At 36.2% G+C, this 22,995-nt stretch overlaps 1 protein-coding gene across 1 annotated transcript in view; it reads right to left on the reverse strand.

The window, feature by feature from the left end:
- Positions 1 to 275: 275 nt before the first annotated feature.
- PIP4P2 (phosphatidylinositol-4,5-bisphosphate 4-phosphatase 2) overlaps positions 276 to 22,995 on the reverse strand; it is a 76,311-nt gene continuing 53,591 nt past the window's right edge. The window contains exons 7-9 of the mRNA XM_081265706.1: positions 20,273 to 20,325; positions 2,657 to 2,747; positions 276 to 1,785 (exon numbers count right to left, since the gene is read on the reverse strand). Coding sequence (XP_081121832.1) covers positions 1,642 to 1,785; positions 2,657 to 2,747; positions 20,273 to 20,325 — 288 coding nt within the window. The 3' untranslated portion in view covers positions 276 to 1,641. The remainder of the gene's footprint in view (positions 1,786 to 2,656; positions 2,748 to 20,272; positions 20,326 to 22,995) is intronic.

Genomic DNA, 22,995 nt, shown 5'->3' on the forward strand with positions numbered 1-22,995 from the left:
GGGGAAAGAATGTATTGACTTTTCATTTTATGATGTTGTTACAACTAGTTAATAAGAAAATAAAATAGTATTTCATATTGAACATCAAGTACATTACAAATGAATTTAAAATATGTTTTTTAACAAAATCATGAAAACAGTAGAAAAACAGAAAAATTGTATATCTTCTTAAACTTGAAAACTTTACAGTGAGATCTCAAGGCAATTTTGGAAATGATATCTTATTTTTTAAATGGAGTAGAACAAAGTAATTTTTGAACAATAATTTTTATTAGTGTAGTTTCAAAGGTACATATAATCCTGAGCTATTGCATTTATACATTTATCATTTACTCTTTGAAGTTTACATGTATTTTGCTCCAAACTCTCTGGTGAGTACATTTTTATACTAATTAGGAACATAAATAATTTAAAATATTAGTCTTATCCCTGGAATCACCAATTAATTTACTCAGATCATCTCATTAGCTAATTGTATCACATGAAAGACTTTGAATATTTTCAATTAAGCAATTTCTTTTTCAAAACTGCAAAGATGGGCAGTGCAAGAGCTGATTCCATAAGTCCTAGTGAATTTTTAGAAAACTATGTTGCTCTTTATCTCTGATCTATTTTCTTAAATTAATTGGGTAATTATCCAGTTATATTTGAGAAGAATGCTAAGAGTACCTCTAATCTTAACATTTTAGCTAGTGCAAAATGTCATAGGCTTTTTTCATATATAAGTGGTACATAATTATCCCAACAAGAAAAATTCACCATGATCTAATGGAAAGGAGCACAACCCAATGTAAATATTTTTGATTAAATGATTAAGTATTATAAAATGTCATGTGAAATACTTCCTCCAGTCTCTATAAAGGAATACATACAGTGTGTTAACATTAAATTCCATAAACGCAGACCAGATTTTTATAATTGGTAAATAAAAACGAAAAAAAGGGCAAAAATCCCGTGATCTTTGAGAAAAGACATTTATCCAACATTTCCAACTGTGAACAAATAAATATTTTCATTCTTGTATTTTAAATTACTACCAAAATATTATATCTTTCTACAAACAACAAAAAACAAACATACGGTTATCTAGAAATGTTTCTCTGACAACAATGTCAAGTTTTTGAAAGTACACTCAAATGTTTTTCCTGAATAAGGTCACTATAATCTTAGGTTAAAATTACTGTAAGCAGTTCAAGCAAAAATGCATATTGCTTTGATTTTAAAGCAAGCGATTTTGATACTGTTTAATGAAAATGTAAGTATAAATGTGAAACAATTGTAAAAACATTTATAAACACTTCTTGGAAATACAGATCAGCAATTAATGGAATAACAGATTTTAACATAAGATAGAGTGATATTATGTTATATTTGGTGACATCCAAAAATATCTTTAATTTAAAAGAACATAAAACACAGCTTTGTTATTCTGAATTTGAAAACCTAGCAGCAAAACAAACTATTTGCATAAAATGCAGTGCAATGAGCATTTATTTACTCATAAAAGACTCCCAAAGTCTTGAAACTATTACACATAAACTAGAACGGAATCTGTTAAGATATAACGATTTAAAGATGTCCAGAATAGCTTATCAAGAACTGCTAGACCCTCTCACCCGCATCATTGAATCCTAAGCAAGCTTATGCAAAACTGTGTTCTGGATAACTAACTCGTATGGCTCCCCAATAACAAGCTCGGATAAGGCAAATCAGACCTAGAAGATAAGCAATTGCCCAAGAAACATAGGTTGCATGAAATCGTCTTGCAAAGTCTTGGGTGCCAACCTAAAACAAAAAGCAATATAAAAACAAAAGATTAGAAACTTTAAGAAAATATCTGCTTACCCTGCGTCAGCTTATGTGTGATTCATATGAAATACATCCCCAAACTGAAGCCATAAATTATATAACTCGAGGAATATCTGTTGACTATAACTGACAAACCATACTGCAACTTATATTAACTATAAATTTTATGAAGTAAACAAACACACCAAAATATGTTATCTCTATAAGGTTTTCAATCTATGTGACTCTTTACTATAATGTGACACAGTAGGCCATTGCCAATAATATGGGATAGTATACTAACTGAGGAACATAGGAGCACGGAAAGCAAATGACAGCAAAACAGATCAGTTCCTTCCTCTTCTCCTGGCATAATCCCCATGCCAACTGTTTCATTTTAGTGTCCTCTAAAAAGAAGCCATCCTCATATTGGAAATAAATCTCTGCTTGATATGGATTAAGAGAAAAATGATTTTTCAGACCTCCATAGCAGAATGATTGTTTCTTTGAATATAAAATACTCCATGGCCATGCAAAGTTGGTTCTGCCACTGAATAAAAACAAATGGGCTTTTGTTAATGGATGGTAAATCTCCCAATGTTAAGGACTTTCATAGGGGGCCAAAGACATCTTTTTACCTGGATGGCAGAACTTCATTGAAAACTGGTCCATGGAAAAAACAAAACAAAACAAAACACCAAGTCCATGGATGGGGTTTCTGATTGGCCATAGTTCCTCAGAAGTTTCTGGGCCTGGCATGCCAGGGAGGCAGCATTCTCAGAGATCACTGAAGGTTGTCCCAAGCCTCACCATTGGTTAATGTTGATAAACTTAAGAGAAAGAATTCTAACAACAAAACAGTACTCACAGTTAATCCAACTCCAATGAAAATACATATCATTCCAATGGTAATATATGCACAGCAGCGTCTTCGTGGAAGTGCACTACCCACAGAGGAGCTGCACATTCATGACAACAAAAGAGAACATTAAGTATTTACATAAAGATTCTTCTTTCAGCTTTGTGAGTTCTTATCTATGGCTTTAGTAAAATAAGATTTTATTCATTTCTTCAACTTAATAGATAACATGTATGAAAATGTCATTTTCAATGAGTGACAAAATCATAAAAATGCATTTGTGAAATTATTGTGCCTTTAAATAAATTCAAGCATTGGTCATTGACAATATCCAACACTGTGATCCCTGATGACATTCCAAGATAGTGTTTGCAAACAATCTCTTCAGGAACGGAAAAGCAGTACCATCTTATACATAGTGTTTGATTTTTTAAAAATATAGTTTAACACTTTATGTTTAGTGTAGAAAAAAAGACAAAAGAATTAAAAAGGAAAGGAAAATTACCTATAAACTCACCACCACAATATAGTCAATCAACAATCTGGGATATTTTCCTCCTGCCATTGTTTTTACTTATCAATATATAGCAAAAGCATTTTCCTGTGTCATTAGGTATTCTCAAACTCTAATTCTGATAACTGAACAATTAACCTATTTCCTACAAGTACATACTTAAAGCATTTTCATTATTATAAATCATGCCAGCTAAGCTTCATTTAAAATAATTGTGTCTATTTTTCATCATTTTCCTATTTTTTTTTTTTTTTAGAATTAGGGTGACAAAGATGAAAGAACTAAACTTTTAAAATATTCCACCAAGGGGGGAGGGAACATGGCCGCCGAGGAGGAAGCAGGGACTCTGATGTCGCTGCACTAACGGGATCAAAAAGACCCTTTGGAACAGCGGCAGTCTTCACACTGAGGAACTTCTAGCAGAATTCCATGAAGAGGGGTCCTGCAGGGATCTGGTAGGTCTATAAGAAGTGTCGGTGTGTGGCCGCCGGGACTCGGGGCCTGGGGACTGTGATACTTGCCGGAGTCAGGCCGTCGCCTCCCCGGCCCCGGGCGCCACGAGCCATAAAGACACGGACCGGGCCGCGGTGCAGCTAGAAGCCGGGAACGCCGGGGGCGGAAAGAGCGAACAGGGCAGCGCCGGCTGTAGAAACCGCGGCGGAGAGAGGTGCGGGAGCTCGAAGCAGAGACACACCGGAGAGAGTGAGCCAGCACCCCGCCATCATCCCGAAATAGCGAGAGGAGAAAGTTGGCGGCGGGAAGTGAGTAAGCCCCTCCTGTTCCGTGCCCCGCACCACCGCGTCTGAAAAGCTAAGACAGACAGCTGCGACTCAGCATTAAGCTATCCGGCTGAGGCGGCTGGTCAGCGCTTCTCATTCCCCGGAGGTGGATGCCTGCCGGGCCTTCGTGGGTAGTGGCCGCAGGGTCCAGGCGGGGCTTGGGAGACAGTGGGGACCCGCTCGAGGCATTGGTCGCCCGGCAGGGGGAGGCGAACTGCAGCCGTTTGCTGAGGACACCACTGTGACAGAGGGCTGGCGTGGCAGGACTGCGGCGGAGGAGATAAATTCATTGAAGCCTGCTGCAGCAGGTGTGTGGTCTCCTGGTTCTCCCTCCCCACGCATCAGGGAAACCTTAAGAGCCCCTCCCAGCTCTCCCGAGAGTGCTACAGCCAGCCCAAGGGAGTCAGAGGTGCTGCGGGACTGCCGCTCCCTCCAGGGATGGCTGTTGAGGTCTCTTGCACCAGCTACGGGGGTGTGGCTACAGGAGGGCAAGCAAAATTCGCTGAGGATTCTCAGCACCAAGCTCTACAAGCTTAGGGTCTGAGGGAATGGCAATCTGGAGGAGTGAGCCCAGTCGTTCATGAAAACAGGGCTCCCGGGAGCAGCAGACCCGGCCTGTAACCAGTATTGTGGTGAGAGGGGCCTGGCTAGAGGAAAAGTGGAAGTGTTTGGACACAAGAGGAGGCCCTAGGCACTCAGGATTGGAGACTCGCCCAGTCTGGGAGGAGCTGCTGCACAGTGATTGGTTCCCGCGTACTGACGGGAAAGACTTGACCTGGGGGGCACAGCGCCACCTAGTGGAAGAGAAGTTAATCAAACTCTAAGACGGCATTTATTAGTCTTTTTTATTGTTTTTTTTTTTTTGATTGATTGGGGTTTTTCTTTCATCTTCATTTTTCAATCTTGTTTTTTCTTTCTTTTCTCTTTTTTTTCTCCTTCTTTCTCTTCTAATCTCAATTTTATTTATTTTTTTTTAATTATTATTAATATTTTTTTAAATTTTTGTTCTTTTTTAGTTCCTATTTCTTTCTTCTTTTGTCTTTTCATTTTTCTTATCCCCCCTTCCTTGAATTCTACCTGCCTACTCTCATTCTCCTTAGTGACTCCTTCCCTTCCCTTCTAATACCTTTCCTCCCTAGCATCAAACAAATTTATAGGAAAATAACAGTAACCCAGCAGTCAACCAGAACAAGAAGCAACATGAGCAGCTTCAAGAAGCAAGGAAGAAGAGGAGTACAAGCAATGCAGGACAGCCTAAATACTCAGGAGGACCTAGAGTCATCAGAAAAATGGTCATATAAAGACCTCAAGGAACACCTTAGACAGATGGAATGGAACCTCAAAGAGGATACGAGACAGCAAATTCAAGCAGCGAAAGAACACATTGAGAATGAGTTACATAAACAGCTAAAAGAAGAAGTTAAGCATCTTTATAAGGAGATAGAGATTATAAAAAATAATCAAACAGTAATTCTAGAAATGAAGGAAACGATAAACCAAATTAAAAACTCAATCGAGAGTATCACTAACAGAGTGGAGCAAGTAGAAGCCAGAACGTCAGATAATGAAGACAAAATATATCAACTTGAAAAGAGTCTAGCCAACTCAGATAGGCTGGTTAAGAATCACGAGAAAAACATCCAAGAGATTTTGGATAACTTAAAAAAACCAAACTTACGAGTCATCGGGATAGAGGAAGGCACAGAGATTCATGCCAAGGGTATGAATAACCTGCTGAATGAGATAATTACAGAAAACTTTCCAGAAATAAAAAAGGAAACAGATATACAAATTGTAGATGCATACAGGACACCGAGCACACAAAACCACAGTAGACCAACGCCAAGACACATTGTTATGAAGCTATCCAATATACAGAACAAGGAGAAAATATTAAAAGCTACAAGAGAAAAGAGATTACATTTAGGGGTAAACCAATAAGGTTGACAACGGATTTTTCATCACAGACACTGAAAGCGAGAAGATCCTGGAACAACGTATTTCAAACACTGAAAGACAATGGATGCCAACCAAGAATTCTGTATCCAGCAAAATTAAGCTTCAGATACGACAACGAAATAAAAATCTTTCATGATAAACAAAAGCTAAAAGAATTTGCAGCCAGAAAACCTGCATTGCAAAGCATTTTGAGCAAAACACTACACGAGGAAGAGATGAAAAACAATAACCAAATCCATCAGTGGGAAGTGCCTCAGTAAAGACAGAGGGCGAGGGGAAAGATAATCACGGAGAAACAAACTAAATATTAAAAAAAAAAAAAAAAAAAAGGATAAACATTCAAACATGGATGGAAGTTCAAACCATATATCAATAGTAACTCTGAATGTTAACGGCCTAAACTCTCCAATAAAGCGACATAGGCTGGTATCATGGATTAAAAAAACAAATCCAACAATATGCTGCCTCCAGGAGACACATCTGATTGGAAGAGACATACACAGGCTGAAGGTGAAAGGATGGGAAAAAATATACCACGCACACAGTTCTCGTAAGCAAGCAGGAGTGGCCATCCTCATATCGAATAAAATCGACTTCAAGACTAAGTTAATCAAAAGGGATAAAGAAGGTCATTATATACTGTTAAAAGGAACCATTCACCAACAAGACATAACAATTATCAATATTTATGCACCAAACAATGGTGCTGCGACATTCATAAAACAAACTCTCCTCAAGTTCAAGAATCAAATAGACCACAACACAATAATTATGGGTGACTTCAACACACCTCTTTCACCGTTGGACAGATCCTCCAAACAAAAATTGAATAAAGAAACTATAGAACTCAATATCACAATCAACAACCTAGACTTAACTGACATATATAGAATATATCAACCATCATCAAATGGATATACTTTTTTCTCAGCAGCACATGGATCCTTCTCAAAAATAGACCATATATTATGCCATAGGGCAACCCTCAGTAAATATAAAGGGGTGGAGATAATACCATGCATTTTATCTGATCATAATGGAATGAAACTGGAAATCAATGATAAAAGAAGGAAGGAAAAATCCTACATCACATGGAAAATGAACAATATGTTACTGAATGATCAATGGGTTACAGAAGACATAAAGGAGGAAATTAAAAAATTCTTAGAGATAAATGAAAATACAGACACAACATATCGGAATCTATGGGACACAATGAAAGCAGTTTTAAGAGGAAAATTCATCGCCTGGTGGTCATTCCTCAAAAAAAGAAAAAACCAACAAATAAATGAGCTCACACTTCACCTCAAAGCCCTAGAAAAGGAAGAGCAAAACAACAGCAAATGTAGCAGAAGGCTAGAAATAATTAAAATTAGAGCGGAAATCAATGAAATTGAAACAAAAGAAACTATTGAAAAAACTAACAAAACTAAAAGTTGGTTCTTCGAAAAATTAAATAAGATCGACAGACCTTTAGCCATGCTAACGAAGAGAAGAAGAGAGAGAACACAAATTACTAACATACGGGATGAAAAAGGCAATATTACAACAGATCCTACAGAAATACAGAAGACAATTAGAAATTATTTTGAAAACCTATATTCCAACAAAATAGAAGATAGTGAAGACATCGATAAATTTCTTAAGTCATATGATTTGCCCAGACTGAGTCAGGAGGATACACACAATTTGAACAGACCAATATCAATGGATGAAATTGAAGAAGCCATCAAAAGACTACCAACCAAGAAAAGCCCAGGACCGGATGGATATACAGCGGAGTTTTACAAAACCTTTAAAGAAGAATTAAAACCAATACTTTTCAAGTTATTTCAGGAAATAGAAAAAGAGGGAGCTCTTCCAAACTCATTCTATGAGGCCAACATCACCCTGATTCCGAAACCAGACAAAGACACCTCAAAGAAAGAAAACTACAGACCAATATCTCTAATGAACCTAGATGCAAAAATCCTCAATAAAATTCTGGCGAATCGCATACAAAAACGCATCAAAAAAATTGTGCACCATGACCAAGTAGGATTCATCCCTGGGATGCAAGGATGGTTCAACATACGGAAATCAATAAACGTTATTCACCACATCAATAGACTTAAAGATAAGAACCATATGATCATCTCGATAGATGCAGAGAAAGCATTTGACAAAGTACAGCATCCCTTTATGTTCAAAACATTAGAAAAATTAGGGATAACAGGAACCTACCTTGACATTGTAAAAGCTATCTATGCTAAGCCTCAGGCCAGCATCATTCTGAATGGACAAAAGTTGAAGGCATTCCCTCTAAAATCCGGAACAAGACAGGGATGCCCTCTATCTCCACTTCTATTCAATATAGTTCTTGAAACACTGGCCAGAGCAATTAGACAGACGAAAGAAATTAAAGGCATAAAAATTAGAAAAGAAGAACTTAAATTATCACTATTTGCAGATGACATGATTCTATACCTAGAAGACCCAAAAGAGTCTACAAAGAAACTACTGGAACTAATAAATGAATTCAGCAAAGTGTCAGGATATAAAATCAACACGCATAAATCAAAGGCATTTCTGTATATCAGCGACAAATCTTCGGAAACGGAAATGAGGAAAAACACTCCATTCAAGATATCCTCAAAAAAAATAAAATACTTGGGAATTAACCTAACAAAAGAGGTGAAAGATTTATATAATGAAAACTACAGAACCCTAAAGAGAGAAGTTGATGAAGATCTTAGAAGATGGAAAAACATACCCTGTTCATGGATAGGCAGAACTAACATCATCAAAATGGCGATATTACCAAAAGTTCTCTATAGGTTTAATGCAATGCCAATGAAAATCCCAACAGCATATCTTGTAGAAATTGACAAAGCAATCATGAAATTCATATGGAAAAATAAAAGACCCAGAATAGCAAAAGCAATTCTAAACAGGAAGTGTGAATCAGGCGGTATAGCGATACCAGATTTCAAACTATATTACAAAGCAATAGTGACAAAAACAGCATGGTACTGGTACCAAAACAGGCGGGTGGACCAATGGTTTAGAATAGAGGACACAGAGACTGATCCACAAAGTTACAACTATCTTATATTTGATAAAGGGGCTAAAAGCATGCAATGGAGGAAGGATAGCATCTTCAACAAATGGTGTTGGGAAAACTGGAAATCCATATGCAACAAAATGAAACTGAACCCCTTTCTTTCGCCATGCACAAAAGTTAACTCAAAATGGATCAAGGAACTTGATATCAAACCAGAGACTCTGCATCTGATAGAAGACAAAGTTGGATCCGATCTACAAATTGTGGGGTCGGGCTCCAAATTCCTTAATAGGACACCCATAGCACAAGAGTTAACAACAAGAATCAACAAATGGGACTTAATTAAACTTAAAAGTTTTTTCTCAGCAAGAGAAACAATAAGAGAGGTAAACAGGGAGCCTACATCCTGGGAACAAATCTTTACTCCTCACACTTCAGATAGAGCCCTAATATCCAGAGTATACAAAGAACTCAAAAAATTAGACAATAAGACAACAAATAACCCAATCAACAAATGGGCCAAGGACCTGAACAGACACTTCTCAGAGGAGGATATACAATCAATCAATAAGTACATGAAAAAATGCTCACCATCTCTAGCAGTCAGAGAAATGCAAATCAAAACCACCCTAAGATACCATTTCACTCCAGTAAGATTGGCAGCCACTATGAAGTCAAACAACAATAAGTGCTGGAGAGGCTGTGGAGAAAAGGGTACACTTGTACATTGCTGGTGGGACTGCAAATTGGTGCGGCCAATTTGGAAAGCAGTTTGGAGATTCCTGGGAAAGATGGGAATGGAACCACCATTTGACCCTGCTATTGCCCTTCTTGGACTATTCCCTGAAGACCTTAAAAGAGCATGCTACAGGGATACTGCCACATCGATGTTCATAGCAGCACAATTCACAATTGCTAGACTGTGGAACCAACCCAGATGCCCCTCAGTAGATGAATGGATAAAAAAAATGTGGCATCTATACACAATGGAGTACTATGCAGCAATAAAAAATGACAAAATCATAGAATTTTCAGGGAAATGGATGGCACTAGAGCAGATTATGCTTAGTGAAGCTAGCCAATCCCTAAAAAACAAATACCAAATGTCGTCTTTGAGATAATGAGAGCAACTATGAACAGAGCAGGGAGGAAGAGTAGGAAGAAAAGATTAACATTAAACAGAGACATGAGATGGGAGGGAAAGGGTGAGAAAAGGGAAATTGCATGGAAATGAAGGGAGACCCTCATTGCTATACAAAATTACATACAAGAGGTTGTGAGGGAATGGGAAAATAAACAAGGAGAGAAATGAATTACAGTAGATGGGGTAGAGAGAGAAGCTGGGAGGGGAGGGGAGGGGGGATAGTAGGGGATAGGAAAGGTAGCAGAATACAACAATTACCAATAGGACATTATGTAAAAATGTGGAGGTGTAACCGATGTGACTCTGCAAGCTGCATTTGGGGTAAAATTGGGGGTTCATAACCCACTTCAGTCCAATGTATGAAGTGGGTTATGTCAAGAGCTTTGTAATGTTGTGAACAACCAATTAAAAAAAAAAAAAAAAAAGGAAAAAAAAATAAAATATTCCACCAAAAAGCCAGTAGGAAATTCATAAAAGTATACACTGCAATTGTACTCCTCAATTGAAATTCCAATGCAATAGTATTTAGCTGTCTCTTTTAATATTTGTATACAAATGATACAAGTATAGCAGAGATCAAATAACCAAATTAGCACTTTTTCCTCTAATTATACATACATCTAATAACACATATGATTTGCCAGGCATTGTTAGTGAAAGACATAATGAAGTATGGTCTTTGTATAGCTAGTGTCAAAATCATGCCCAATATACTGTAATCTCTCAAGGAATGTCAATTGAATAAGTGAAATACAGAAATGTATCATTCACTAGACATAATTTAGAAATATGCTATTCCAAAGAGGTTAATCTTGTCTAACAAAGCCATTTCCTTTAATATCTAAATCTTTTAAAATCAGTGAAATCTGCTGCAAATATAGATCATATATTTTCCTGAATATTTGAACCCAAACATAAACATCTGGATGACCTAGCGGTCATCATTCATTACCATGTTGCAGATTGCTATCTAGAGTTAAGAGGGCATGCAGAATTCACTGCCTTTATGCTATATTTAGCCTCGGATTGCTTTTGGTTTCAATTCCTATTCATCCACTTAGTGGTTTTTCCTGCCTTATGCCTTACAGCTGGTGGTTGTTTCTCATTACCATCTATACACCTGACTCTGGCAGTCTAATCTACCATGCATCATAAACCACCTAAGCTTCTTAGAATTATGTCTGGAAAAATCAAAGATTCTAAATGAATATTAGAGCATCTTTTCTGTGGACCAAGAGAATAAACTGAGTAGACCAATTTCACTGTGTGAATTCTGCTTAGAAAACCTGTGCCCTTTTTTTCATCACTCCATCACTACTTCTGAAGTCTTCATTATGGTTTAGATGTGAAGTGTCCCCTCAAAGATCCTGCTAATGCAGGAATATTTGAAGGTTAAATGATCAGATTATGAGCTTTGTAACCAGGAAGTGGGTCACTAAGGTGTGATGTGAAAGGCATCTCTCTCTCTCTCTCTCTCTCTCTCTCTCTCTCTCTCTCTCTCACACACACACACACACACACGCGCACACACACACACACACACACACACACTCACACACACCTTCCTGACCATGAGCTGAGCAACTTTTCTCCAGTGGGCCCTTCCCCAAGCTGCCTCAGCTTGAATCCAGAGCAATGCAGTTGGCCATGTATGAACTAAGACCTCTGAAACCATGAAGCCCCCAAAACATTTTCTCTCCTCCAAGTTGTTCTTGTTGGGTGTGAAACATTAACTAAAACAGTCTACCATAAAATAATCTATTCCCATTCCACAACCAAAGTGCTATCTCACCCCAGAGATGGGGCTATGACCAACAAACACTATGGCCTGAATAACAGATCTCTTACACATTTAATATACATGTAGTACCTGTATGCAATATACAGAATTGTGTGGGTAAAATTTTGTATGTGTGTTGAACTGTATGCATCTGTGATTTGTCCTTTTTATAAGTAAGTGTCTCTATATAAGACTTCTGTATTGGCATATGAAAGTGTAGTTCATTCATTTCCACAACTATCTTCATTTTATGAATATCATGTAGTTTAATCATTCTCTCTATTGACATATATTCAGGATTTTTTCTTAATATTTTGTTAATGTAACAATGTTGCTTTATAAATAGTTTTTAAAATATTTTTGAGACAAGGTCTTTAAGTTGCTGAGGCTGGCCTTAAAGTTGTTATCCTCTTGTCTCAGCCTCTCAAGTCACTGGGATTACAGGTATCTGCCATCACACCCGGCGACCATGCTAATTTGAATACTCTTTGATGTTTCTTCATTTTATATCTGCAGGCACTTCTCAAACATATACCTAGGAATAGAATTTCTGGGTTGTATCATAGCATATCTTTAATAAGTACCAAATCCCCAGAAAAAGTATGTGAGTGATACCATTGCACCACACAAATTCCCATGGACACTTCAACACTCATTTTTTTAAAATTTCATGGATAAAAATGACATTTTATTGTGACCTTTGTAGCCCTGGTTTTTTAGCAAGGTTAACCATGTTTTCAAATGCTAGCTGATTATTCCTTTTTTTTCACTGTTACTTGCTTATTTATATCTATGGCTCCTTGATTTGTGTTGCCTTTTGCTTACTGATTCATAGAGGACATTTGTATAATCTGGATAGTATCCAAGGCAGCCTTTGTATACTGGATATATCTTTTCATATACTGTTTTTTTAAAATTCACTTTAATTACATATTTTGATGAAGGTTTTATTTTTAAAAATCAACATAATGTAAAGTAATTAAAATATATTCAAAATTACTAATCTTTTCCTTTAAGGTTTTTGACTTTTTATGCCTTATCAAGCAAATTCTTTCCTACATCTGTCATAAAGAAAAGTTTCTATCTTTTAAAAGTATTAAAATTTTGCTTTATGTATTTGTCTTCATCCACAATAACATAGTCCTTATAACTCCTAGTGTTAATTTTACACATTTTGAAGGCATAGTATTTGGTGTGCTCAAGTTCAGATTTTATCTTTCACAATATTCCATCCTTTTATTTTCATCTTATATTCTCATATTTCTATGTGTTTCTTCTTCAAATTTCATATAGGTCTTTTAAATCTATTCTGTTAATTTCTAGTAAATTTTACTGGCAAGATTAGTCTAATGTATGGAGTATTTCTGTCATCTTATTTTGCTTTTGATTCTTTCTGTATTTCCTGTGCTCTTCCAATTTTTTGTTTTTCAGACATTTTTTGGATTAACTATTATTCTTCTATTTCACTTTCCACTTACTACTTTGAAAGTAAGTTTTACAATTTTATTCATTTAAGTTGTATTTAAAATTTTAACAGTCACATCTTTTAAAAACTAAAACCATCTAGTAGGTACCTTTATAGTAAATATAAGGATCTTAGAAAGCATGACTTGAAATAGTCCAGTCCCAACTTGCATATTATTATTATCCAATATTTAAGTTCTATTGTGTACTTTTCTCCAAATTTATTAGTATTGATATTTTATGTTGTTTTTACTATTTTATACAATAATGTTCCCAGTAAATATTTATAATTTTCTGGTTTTGCTCCTCTTCTGCCTTGCAGAAATTTCTTCTGGAATATTTTTCCACTTTCTCTTGTTCAACTTTTAGAAGATTTTTTTTTAAGTGATGTATCAAGATGCTATATTTTCCGAGTGTCTTTTTTGGTTGGTTGATTTTGCATTTAAAAAGATCTTTATTTTAGCTGGACACAGTGGTACATGCCTGTAATCCCAGTGGTTGGGAAGGCTGAGAGGAGAATTGTGAATTCAAAGCCAGCCTCAGCACTGGCAAGGAACTTAGTGACTCAGTGAGACCCTGTCTCTAAATAATATGCAAAATAGGACTGGGGATGTGGCTCAGTGATCGAGTTTCCCTAGTACCCCCTGACAAAAAAAAAAAAAAAAATGATCTTTATTTTATCTTCATTATTCTCTGTGGCTTAGATAGGTCTATAATCCAGTTCAACATATACTTTCTCAGTATTTTTAACTTGTTCTCTGGCTTCCATTTTTGTTGTTGAGGTGTTTGCTGATATAAGTTTTCATCTCTTCTTTTGTGGTGAATTTTTTTTTCCTGCCCTACTCTTTTCTTGAAAAATACCAGGAGGGGGCAATGTTCCAATCCCTTCACCTTCTGTGAGCCCAAGGCCACCTTTCTCATTTTTACTGGAACACCAAAACCTTCCACATAATCCTAGTTATCATTTCATCTTCACTCTGGGGCCCTGGAATCTTAGCTCTCATATCAGCTAAACTATGCATCTTGATGTTTGTCATAGTTTTTTTTTTCATATTATTGGATGTGAAAGGCAAAAGCATATACAAAATGCAGACAGTGAATTTCCAAGAGGAAAGGTCATTCAAGACTCTCAAACATCCAATGATTCGCTTTTCCAAATTACTTATCTTCCCATTCATGAAAACATCCTACTGAACTCTAGGATTACGAGGGAGCCCTGGAAAATGCTAGTGTGGCTAGGGCAGTAAAATTTATAAGGAAAAAGGTACCATATTCTCCTTGTATTCAGATGTGAAAACCAAGGAGGCTCCATTAGGTGGGTGCTATGTAACTAATGTTACACTTTAATTTCCTGGTGTGGTAGAAAGAAAGAAGGTATAAAGTTAATTTGAATGGTGTGCAGAGTCAGGGCCTTTGGGAGGCAATCAGGTCTAGACAGCGTCATCATAGTGGAACCCTACAATAGAATGGTAGCTTTATGAAGAGTGGGAGAAGGATGGGGTGCACCTTGGTGGTAGAGTGCTTTCCTAGCATGTGCAGGGTCCTGCATTCAATCTCCAGTACCAAAATAAATAAATAATAAGAGGCAGAAAAGTCAGAAAGATCAGTGAGACCTCTCTGTCCCTTGTTGTGTGATACTCTACACTGCCTCAGAGTTCTAACAGAAAGAGGGCCATCCCAACATACAGACTCTTGACCCTGGATCACATCTGTGAGCTAAAGTTTATTTATAAAAACTAAAGTCTCAAGTATTTTGTCATAGTAATGTAAAACAGACTAATACAGTAAGGTTTAAGGACAGAGAAAAGTGTGAATAGATGGAGGAGTAATGCTAATAGTAGCACTGTTCAGGAATGAAAAAAAAAATTGTTCAAGTAACAAGCAGTAGAATAACGTTTTGGCCAGAGGAGGTTTCTTAGCTGAACAGTAGAGGCAAGGGATATTTCAGCTAATTGGTGAAATCACATGTGTGATTTCTAAGTAGGCAGAGGTGAGGAAGGTACTAAGGGATTAGCCAGGCTGTCTCCAGCCTAGAAGGATGAGATTACAGGACAAAAGAAGGAAACTGTTTAATGTCTCCACAGAAGTAAAAAAAAAAAAAAAAAAAATGTTGAGACTGGGACACAGGGGTTGTGTATAAAAGTGAAACAAAGCAAAGATACCACTAGGATAGTCAAGCAAAGTCCTAAACCTGGAGAGCTGTATATGTCTGAGTTTAATTTTGGACTTTATACAATACAGTTATCACACAACAGATACAACATTTCTTCAAAAAAAATAAGCTTTTTTTTCTTGAAATAATTTATGTGCCATTAAATAGATAATCCTAAGATAACAATGAAAATATTGTATTCTTGGTTTATGCAGTATGCAACCTGCATAATTGTATGCCAGAATCATCAACTCGGAAGCTGCTGAAAAATTTGGAGCTATATGACTATGCAGGTATTTGGGTGTCATTATTCTAATAATGGATTAAGAACTTTAAGAATGAAGGCCAAGAGATAATTTAGAAAAAGGATTGTGTTAGTCCTAGTGAGAGATGCTGAATGCATGAACTAAAGTAGGAATGGCAAGAATAAGAGGACAAAAGTAAATGTCAAGGGACAGAATTGGTAGGACATTATCATTTGGATATAGGCAATGAAGAAAAGATACACCTAAATTTCTTGTGTGGTCATCTAGGTAGATGGGAAAATATGTATTAATATAACATATTCATCAATACCCAAGGAAGATGTTTTTGGAGAATAGGTTAGGGAAATTGTCCACCGTGTGTTTAAGATATCAGTGAGATATCAGGTTGAAATAAATACAGGCAAGAAAGTGAATAGAGATGGTATAGCTATATCTGAGTTCCAGAGAGAGATCTAGAATGATGTGATGGCATATAAGTGACTTAAGAACATGAGAAAATCCAGAAACAATGTGATCAAGCTCCAAATTTGGAGAACAGCAGTATTTAACAATGTGGAAAAGAAAACCAGAACAACAAAGGAAATAAAGAAGAAGGGTTCTGAGAAGTGGGAAAACTTAGGAAAAAATGGTATCTGAAAACCAAGAAAGGAACAAATTTTAAGGGAAAAAAAAGAGCCAGGGACCAGTTGCTGGCCCCATCCTGATGCCTGATCTAGAAAGAACGTGGAAGGCAAGATTGGGCCAGCAACCCAGGCCAATCCAGCTCGATGCTCCTAGTAGCTAACCACCATAGCCCACTTCATGATGAATGGTGACCAGCTGGTAAGGAATAGACAAGCAAGACCTGCCAGAGGACAACCTGGCCTATAAGGAAAGACACTGATACTGGCAGTATTAAAACTTCCATCCTCAGGCCCTGACTGGCCACTGGCCCTGGACAGCTGAATAATGGTCAAGGCTTAGAGGGCAGAATTCTTAGAGTCAGCCTGCCCCCAGTGTCAGGGGTCAGTCCACTCTACCCAGGACCATCAACAGGTACTCAAAGCAAGCAAGCAAGGTAAGGAAGGAACTACTGGACCTTGCAACTGGGATGTGAATTTCCTCAGGGCAAATTCAGTGTCCTAGTGGCATTTTGCTCCAGAGTGGGGACACAATCAAACAAAGGCAAAAGCCTTATAGAGAAGAAACTTACCTCCGTCTGAGAAGAGGAAATGAAGTGAGCACAGACAGAATTAGGTTTACAGGTAGGAGTGAGAAGCTGTGTGAATCAAGGAGAACCCCATCGCAGAGCAGTAGGAGGCAACTCACCAGCAAGGACAGGGAGAGCAGAGGGACTAAGGGGAAGTTTAAGAGGAAGAGTAAATATTTAGAGCTAGGTGTTTGAGGAATGGTGCAGAGAGTTAATCAAGGACACTTTTAAAAAGGAATCTAGAGCAAGGCATTAGCTAAAGTTAAAACTGTACTTTTATAAACAACTGATCATTACCAAATTTTTCAGTTTTCAGTTATCCTGGTAAAGAAAGGGATCATTGTTATCAACATAGATATTATGCAGAAAAGAAAAGAATATGAAAAGATAGATAGGACAAAGACTTAATCTAGCAAACCTAAAAGACTTTCAATATCTATGTTCAAAATGAATTTATCATCCTCAGCCAAACACATCTCTTCTAGATCCTGAATTCCCTATTTTAGTGGATGGCTCCATAGCCTGTCTGAAATAAGGTCATCCTAGACTCCAGCTTCTTTCCACTAGGCCTTCACATTAAATCTGATACATTATGTTTCCTTAATAGCACACCTGCCATTTGACTCTCTGTGCATTTGCACAGCAGCTCCTTTTGCAGTGAACCATCTAGCCCTCCATTTTACATGATTCCCCCTCATCTTTTGTAACTTAGTTCATACATCACTCCCTCATGAAAGCCTTCCCTTGCATCCCTTTTCCTCTCATCTTCAGAGAAGAGCATCCTGGCCATCTCTTTGAAAACACTTAAAACACTTTACTGTAATTGTCTATTCTCCCACTTTGCCCATAAAGCTAAGTTCCTTGCCAGCAAGATTATGTCTTTTATTTTGAGCAACCAGTATCTAGCACAGAAATGTTTGTTGAATTAATGAATAATTCTAAATTATAGCACTGAAGTACAAAATAAAAGACTAGCATTTGAGAGTAATAATTGTCTGCTGTTGGTCAAAATGGCAGGAGGCAATTCACAAAGGAGTGCATCAATGATGTAGAAGAAATGGTATTCAAGGAGAATTATCATGGATTAAAGCAACATTTCTGTGAGTCTTAGGTCTATTATGACATATGCATGGTTGTATTTAAGAATGCTAATGCTACCTCTCCAGTGGATAGTGGCCACTATCTGCCCAATAAAAAGACAAATATCACCTTCATCAACAGCACCCCAGCCATTGTGTGAGGAAGAAGTAGTGATTGAAGAAATGCTTCTCCATCTCTGGAGCTTTGGGGCAAGCTTCCCCATGTCTTCTTGAGACAGATAAATGACACAGGTTTCAAAGTAATGATTTAGGACCTCCTAGAACTCAAAAGTAATTTTAGGATATTTGTGTTAAAGAAATAAAATTCTGTCTCATATTCTTACTCCAACTGACCCATCCCTTTGTTATGAAGAAAAACACCAAAAAAGAAAAGAAATCCAAATATTAGCTATGAGTGTTCATGTGATAACAGCATCTATTCTCATACAAGTAATGACTGCCCTGAGTCCTCCCATGCTTAGCATGTGACTCCGAGGCCACAAACCTTCCTTTTAGAATGATATGTAAGCTGATTTATTCCATGTGAATTTCTAAGAAAGTTGTTCCCTAATTATTACAAATTCTTCTTTATATTAACAACACTGTCTTGTAATCAGAGCATCGAGACATTCAATACTTGTTTGGTTTTTTTTACCAGCAAAATATTGCCATTGTGCTAAAATAATTAATGGAACAATTTCCTTGAATAACATCTTTAACCTCTCTTAACAGTTCCTCATCTGTAAAATGAGGATGAAAATCCCTGCATCCCGGGATGGCTATAAAGATTATAGCTAGTGTTTATGTGTACAAAAGCAACTACTGCCATGCTTGGCCCAGACTCTGCTAATCACAAGAAGTCTCTACTTTCTATTTTCTATCATTTTTTTTTATCCAATTTGATGTTTTTGGTGCAGATATCTGAAATTTAGTTTTGTTCATTTTTGTGAAAATACAGATAATAAACAGAAATATGTATCATTCACATGTATATTCATATGTGTTGAGGGGAGTGTAGGTATGTCCCTCAAATATGAATTTTTCTGTGTACTTATTTGGGGTCATCTCCATGAACAGATTTCAACTGAACTCAATAAAGTTAATAATTTGAATGATTAATTTTACAAATGAAAAGGAAATATCTGTTATTTGAAAGCTAAAAATATGCTGTATGGGGCTGGGGTTGTGGCTCAGTGGCAGAGCCCTTGCCTTGCACATGTGAGGCGCTGGGTTCGATCCTCAGCACCACATAAAAATGAATAAACAAAATAAAGATATTGCATCCATCTATAACTAAAAAATATTTAAAAATATGCTGTAAAGAAGACATTCTCTTAGGGCTATATTTAGTTGGAATCAGACCTAACAGATAAATGGAGGCATTTCATTACATATGCTCTATATTTCAGCCACTTAATTATATTTTTCTAGGAACCATTCTTGGAATTTTTCTATTCTCAAACTAGATAAGGTATTCATATATAAAAGGTAAGACAAAAAAATTATGATCCCTATATTCTCAATTTTTAAAATTGAATTTTCAAAGCATTCCAACTTATTTCCCTTGCTTAAGCTATAATTCACACATATAAGTGGAGGATAATTTAATTCAAAATTCATGATCCAAATACAAGCTGTGCATAAAGGATTAACTTAGCAGGCCTGAGTCTGCTGTCCTTAGAAAGCCTTATGCTCAAGTTTGGCCCTTAACTGGCATCCAGGAACTTAAGATTTTGAGAGTTCCCACTATTCCCTGACTGACAAACTATGTGTAAATTGTTTGTATAAATAAACAACATGGCTTATGCTGAACATCCACTTTCCTTCGGGTAGCTGGAATTTTGATATGTGTAAGCATTGAGTGTCTATGTGAGCTTCCTCATAGAGAAGATTTTGCATATGGGATAAAAATTCACCACTTTTTTTTTCTTATTTGTTTTTTATATTGTAACTTACTAGGACATTTGAAAAACCTTACCAGGTAACTGTCAATTTATCAATTTTAGTTTCTTAGAAACCAATTTCTCTTTAGAGAATGATAATCAAGTATAAGCATTTTAATTTCAAAATGGAATATATTAATTAGTTTAAAAATAGCATATCTTTAGTTTTGAAAACCATCAATATATTAAGCATGCACTTATTTTGTACCTTGACTTAAAAAAATCAAACTCTACTTAAGTGACTTAAATTCTGAACTCCTTAAACTATTTTCAAGTACTTCCCAATAAGTATCTCCAAAGGTAGAAAACTTACATTTTTTTGCAGTGTGGGCATTTTGCCAGAGTGTTGAACCTCAGTTCCATCCACTGTAAAATAAATAAAGAGGGATTGAAAAAAAAAACAGCTGGAAACCATCCAATCTGATAAAATGCTTCTTTTAGTTTAAATGTCATCAGGGACGACAGCAGAAGCAATTGCCTTCTCATGGTTACATGAGTTTTTTCCTCCAACACTTCTCTCCTGCCCTCAAAATACAGTTTGGGATCTCCCTCTGAAACAGTTCCCATGACTTTTCCAAGGCTCTGACGCAATCTAGATTAGTTTTACAATGAAAACTGAATGTAATGAGGTAGTTAGGGTCATCTCCTTGCTCCTCACGTTTCAGTTCACTTCCAGGGTATTTCATAGACCTTCCAAATTGTTTTTCTTTTAGTCTTGAAAATCAGACTAAAGGAAAAGAGTTAGATTTATTACTATAATGCAACTATTTATTCTAGTTATGTGAATAGCCACAAAATACATAAACCACACAAACGAGATACTGGCCAACTGAAACCAAAAAACTACTTCTCCTTTGTCATTTTTTGCACCATGCAACAAAAACACAGTACTTCTTGGTACACTTTTCTTGTTTTCTTTCCTATAAATGTAGGAGATAGAATTACTATCTTCTTCATAGGTTATTCAGATATTCAAAATGCCTTCCTGATAGTAGGTTAAAGTCTTTCAAAAATATGCAATGAAAATTTAAATCTTTGCCCCATAATATGGATTTTTAAAGTGATTTCCTAATGTGCTGTGGGTGTGGCTCACGGTGGAGCATAAGCTGAACATGTGCAAGGTCCTCAGTTTACTCTGCCGCACTCTATGTGACCCCCTCCATTCAAAAATGGCTTTTAACTTTCCATCTTGTTTATTTTTCTATATACCTTCTAGAAAAGGTAAGAGTATTATTTCCTTATAGTTTTAGGGGAATTTCTTTAAGTATTTTAGTAGTTCATCATCAAACAACTTTTCCTCTATCAAAATTAATTTTATATAAGACTCTAGGTCATCAATTTTTCTTTCTAGAAGATTCAAATTGTAGTCAGCGAGGTTTCAAGAATTTATTCATATTTAAATGTTTTCCACACAATATAATTTTCAGAAAATATGTGAAACATGCTTTTTTCTAACAAATTTGGGTTTCTTGGACTCCTTTTCTTCATCATTATGTCAAACATCATGAAATTTAGTGAACTTTGATAATTTCTCTGTCACAATAGGAACATAGAGTCTTAAGACAGGGAAACTAGAAATAAAAATTCACATGACTGTTCACTTTTTTTACTTTCATTTATTTTTCAAGATTACTGTTTTTCAACATCTGAGAATATCAACCCAAGGCAACATCATCTTTGAAACAACAGCAAAACTTCCTCTCATTTACTTATACTTTGTAACAACTTGAATTATTTTGAAGTTACTTTTATCAGTAAAAGTTCTAGAAGTAATGTACTGAACAGTTTTACGTAGATTTTTACAGAAATCGGAACAGAACATTCGGTAGTAGAAGGATATAGAAATATTAAGTGTTCTTTTATATTTCCATATGTTTAGCATAGTTGCTGAATTTGTAATGTCCTTTTAGATATAACCTATAAGTAACAAATTTCAGTTTTTCATAGTTAAAAGAAGCAAAAAGGATTGAAGAGGCATCTGCAAAACCCTGGGTCAAGAGTAACTCAGAATCCACACATTAGATTTTATTGTTATCTACAAGTACTCCCTTAAATGTCGCAAACTAAGAACAGAAAGGCATTCATTGTTAAAAATGATTTTGTCATAATCTACTCAACTCAATTCAAATAACTGCTTTTGAAAAGAAGTTGACTTATGACTGTTCCTCTATTTAAAACATTGTTTCTTACACTTAGAATTTTGTTGCCAAAACTTGCAGTTTCAAGAAACAAACAAAACTCATTTCTGTCAAGAAAGATCAAGAGCAACTTCCCTCAATCACAATCATTTCTAGAAGTCTTCCCATATTTTACTTACTTCTAAAAACCAATGTATTTAATAGACAAACTTAGTTTCCTAATATATATTTATTTAAACTTATCTTAGAAGGCTCAAAAAATATATATTACCTAAAATTAATAATTCAATAGTACCCTACTGGAATATATTTTTAATGGATATAACAGACAATGGTTAACATTGACTCTGAAATATATGTACATTAAAGTTATTGTCTTTCTGGGTATGGTGGTGCACACCATAATCCCAGCAGCTTGGGAGGCTGAAGCAGAAGGATCAATAGTTCAAAGCCAGCCTCAGCAAAAGTGATCTGCTAAGCAACTCAGTGAGACCCTATCTCTAAATAAAATACAAAATAGAGCTGGGGAAGTGGCTCAGTGGTTGAGTGTCCCTGAGTTCAAACCATGATAACCCCACCCCCTGCTACTTCTCTTGGCTCCTAGAATGCTGTCCCCTGGACTATCTATCTATCACAATATATTAGAGGATCCTTCCCCAGAGAAATTCACCCCCACTCCAAAAAAAAAAAAAAAAACCTAAACTGTATTCTTCATTCCAGCCAGACTGTGCAATAAATTGTATGAACAGTGCAAAGTCCTTGTCAGTTTAACTTTAGCTTTATAATATTGATGTATTAAAAGATTATAGGCTAAATAAAATACAAAATAGGGCTGAGGATGTGGCTCAGCTGTCGAGGGCCCCCGAGTTCAATCCCTGGTACCAAATAAATAAGTAAA

Source organism: Spermophilus citellus, assembly GCF_964194105.1.
Source record: "Spermophilus citellus genome assembly, chromosome: 14".
In the NCBI taxonomy this organism is placed as follows: Eukaryota; Metazoa; Chordata; class Mammalia; order Rodentia; family Sciuridae; genus Spermophilus; species Spermophilus citellus.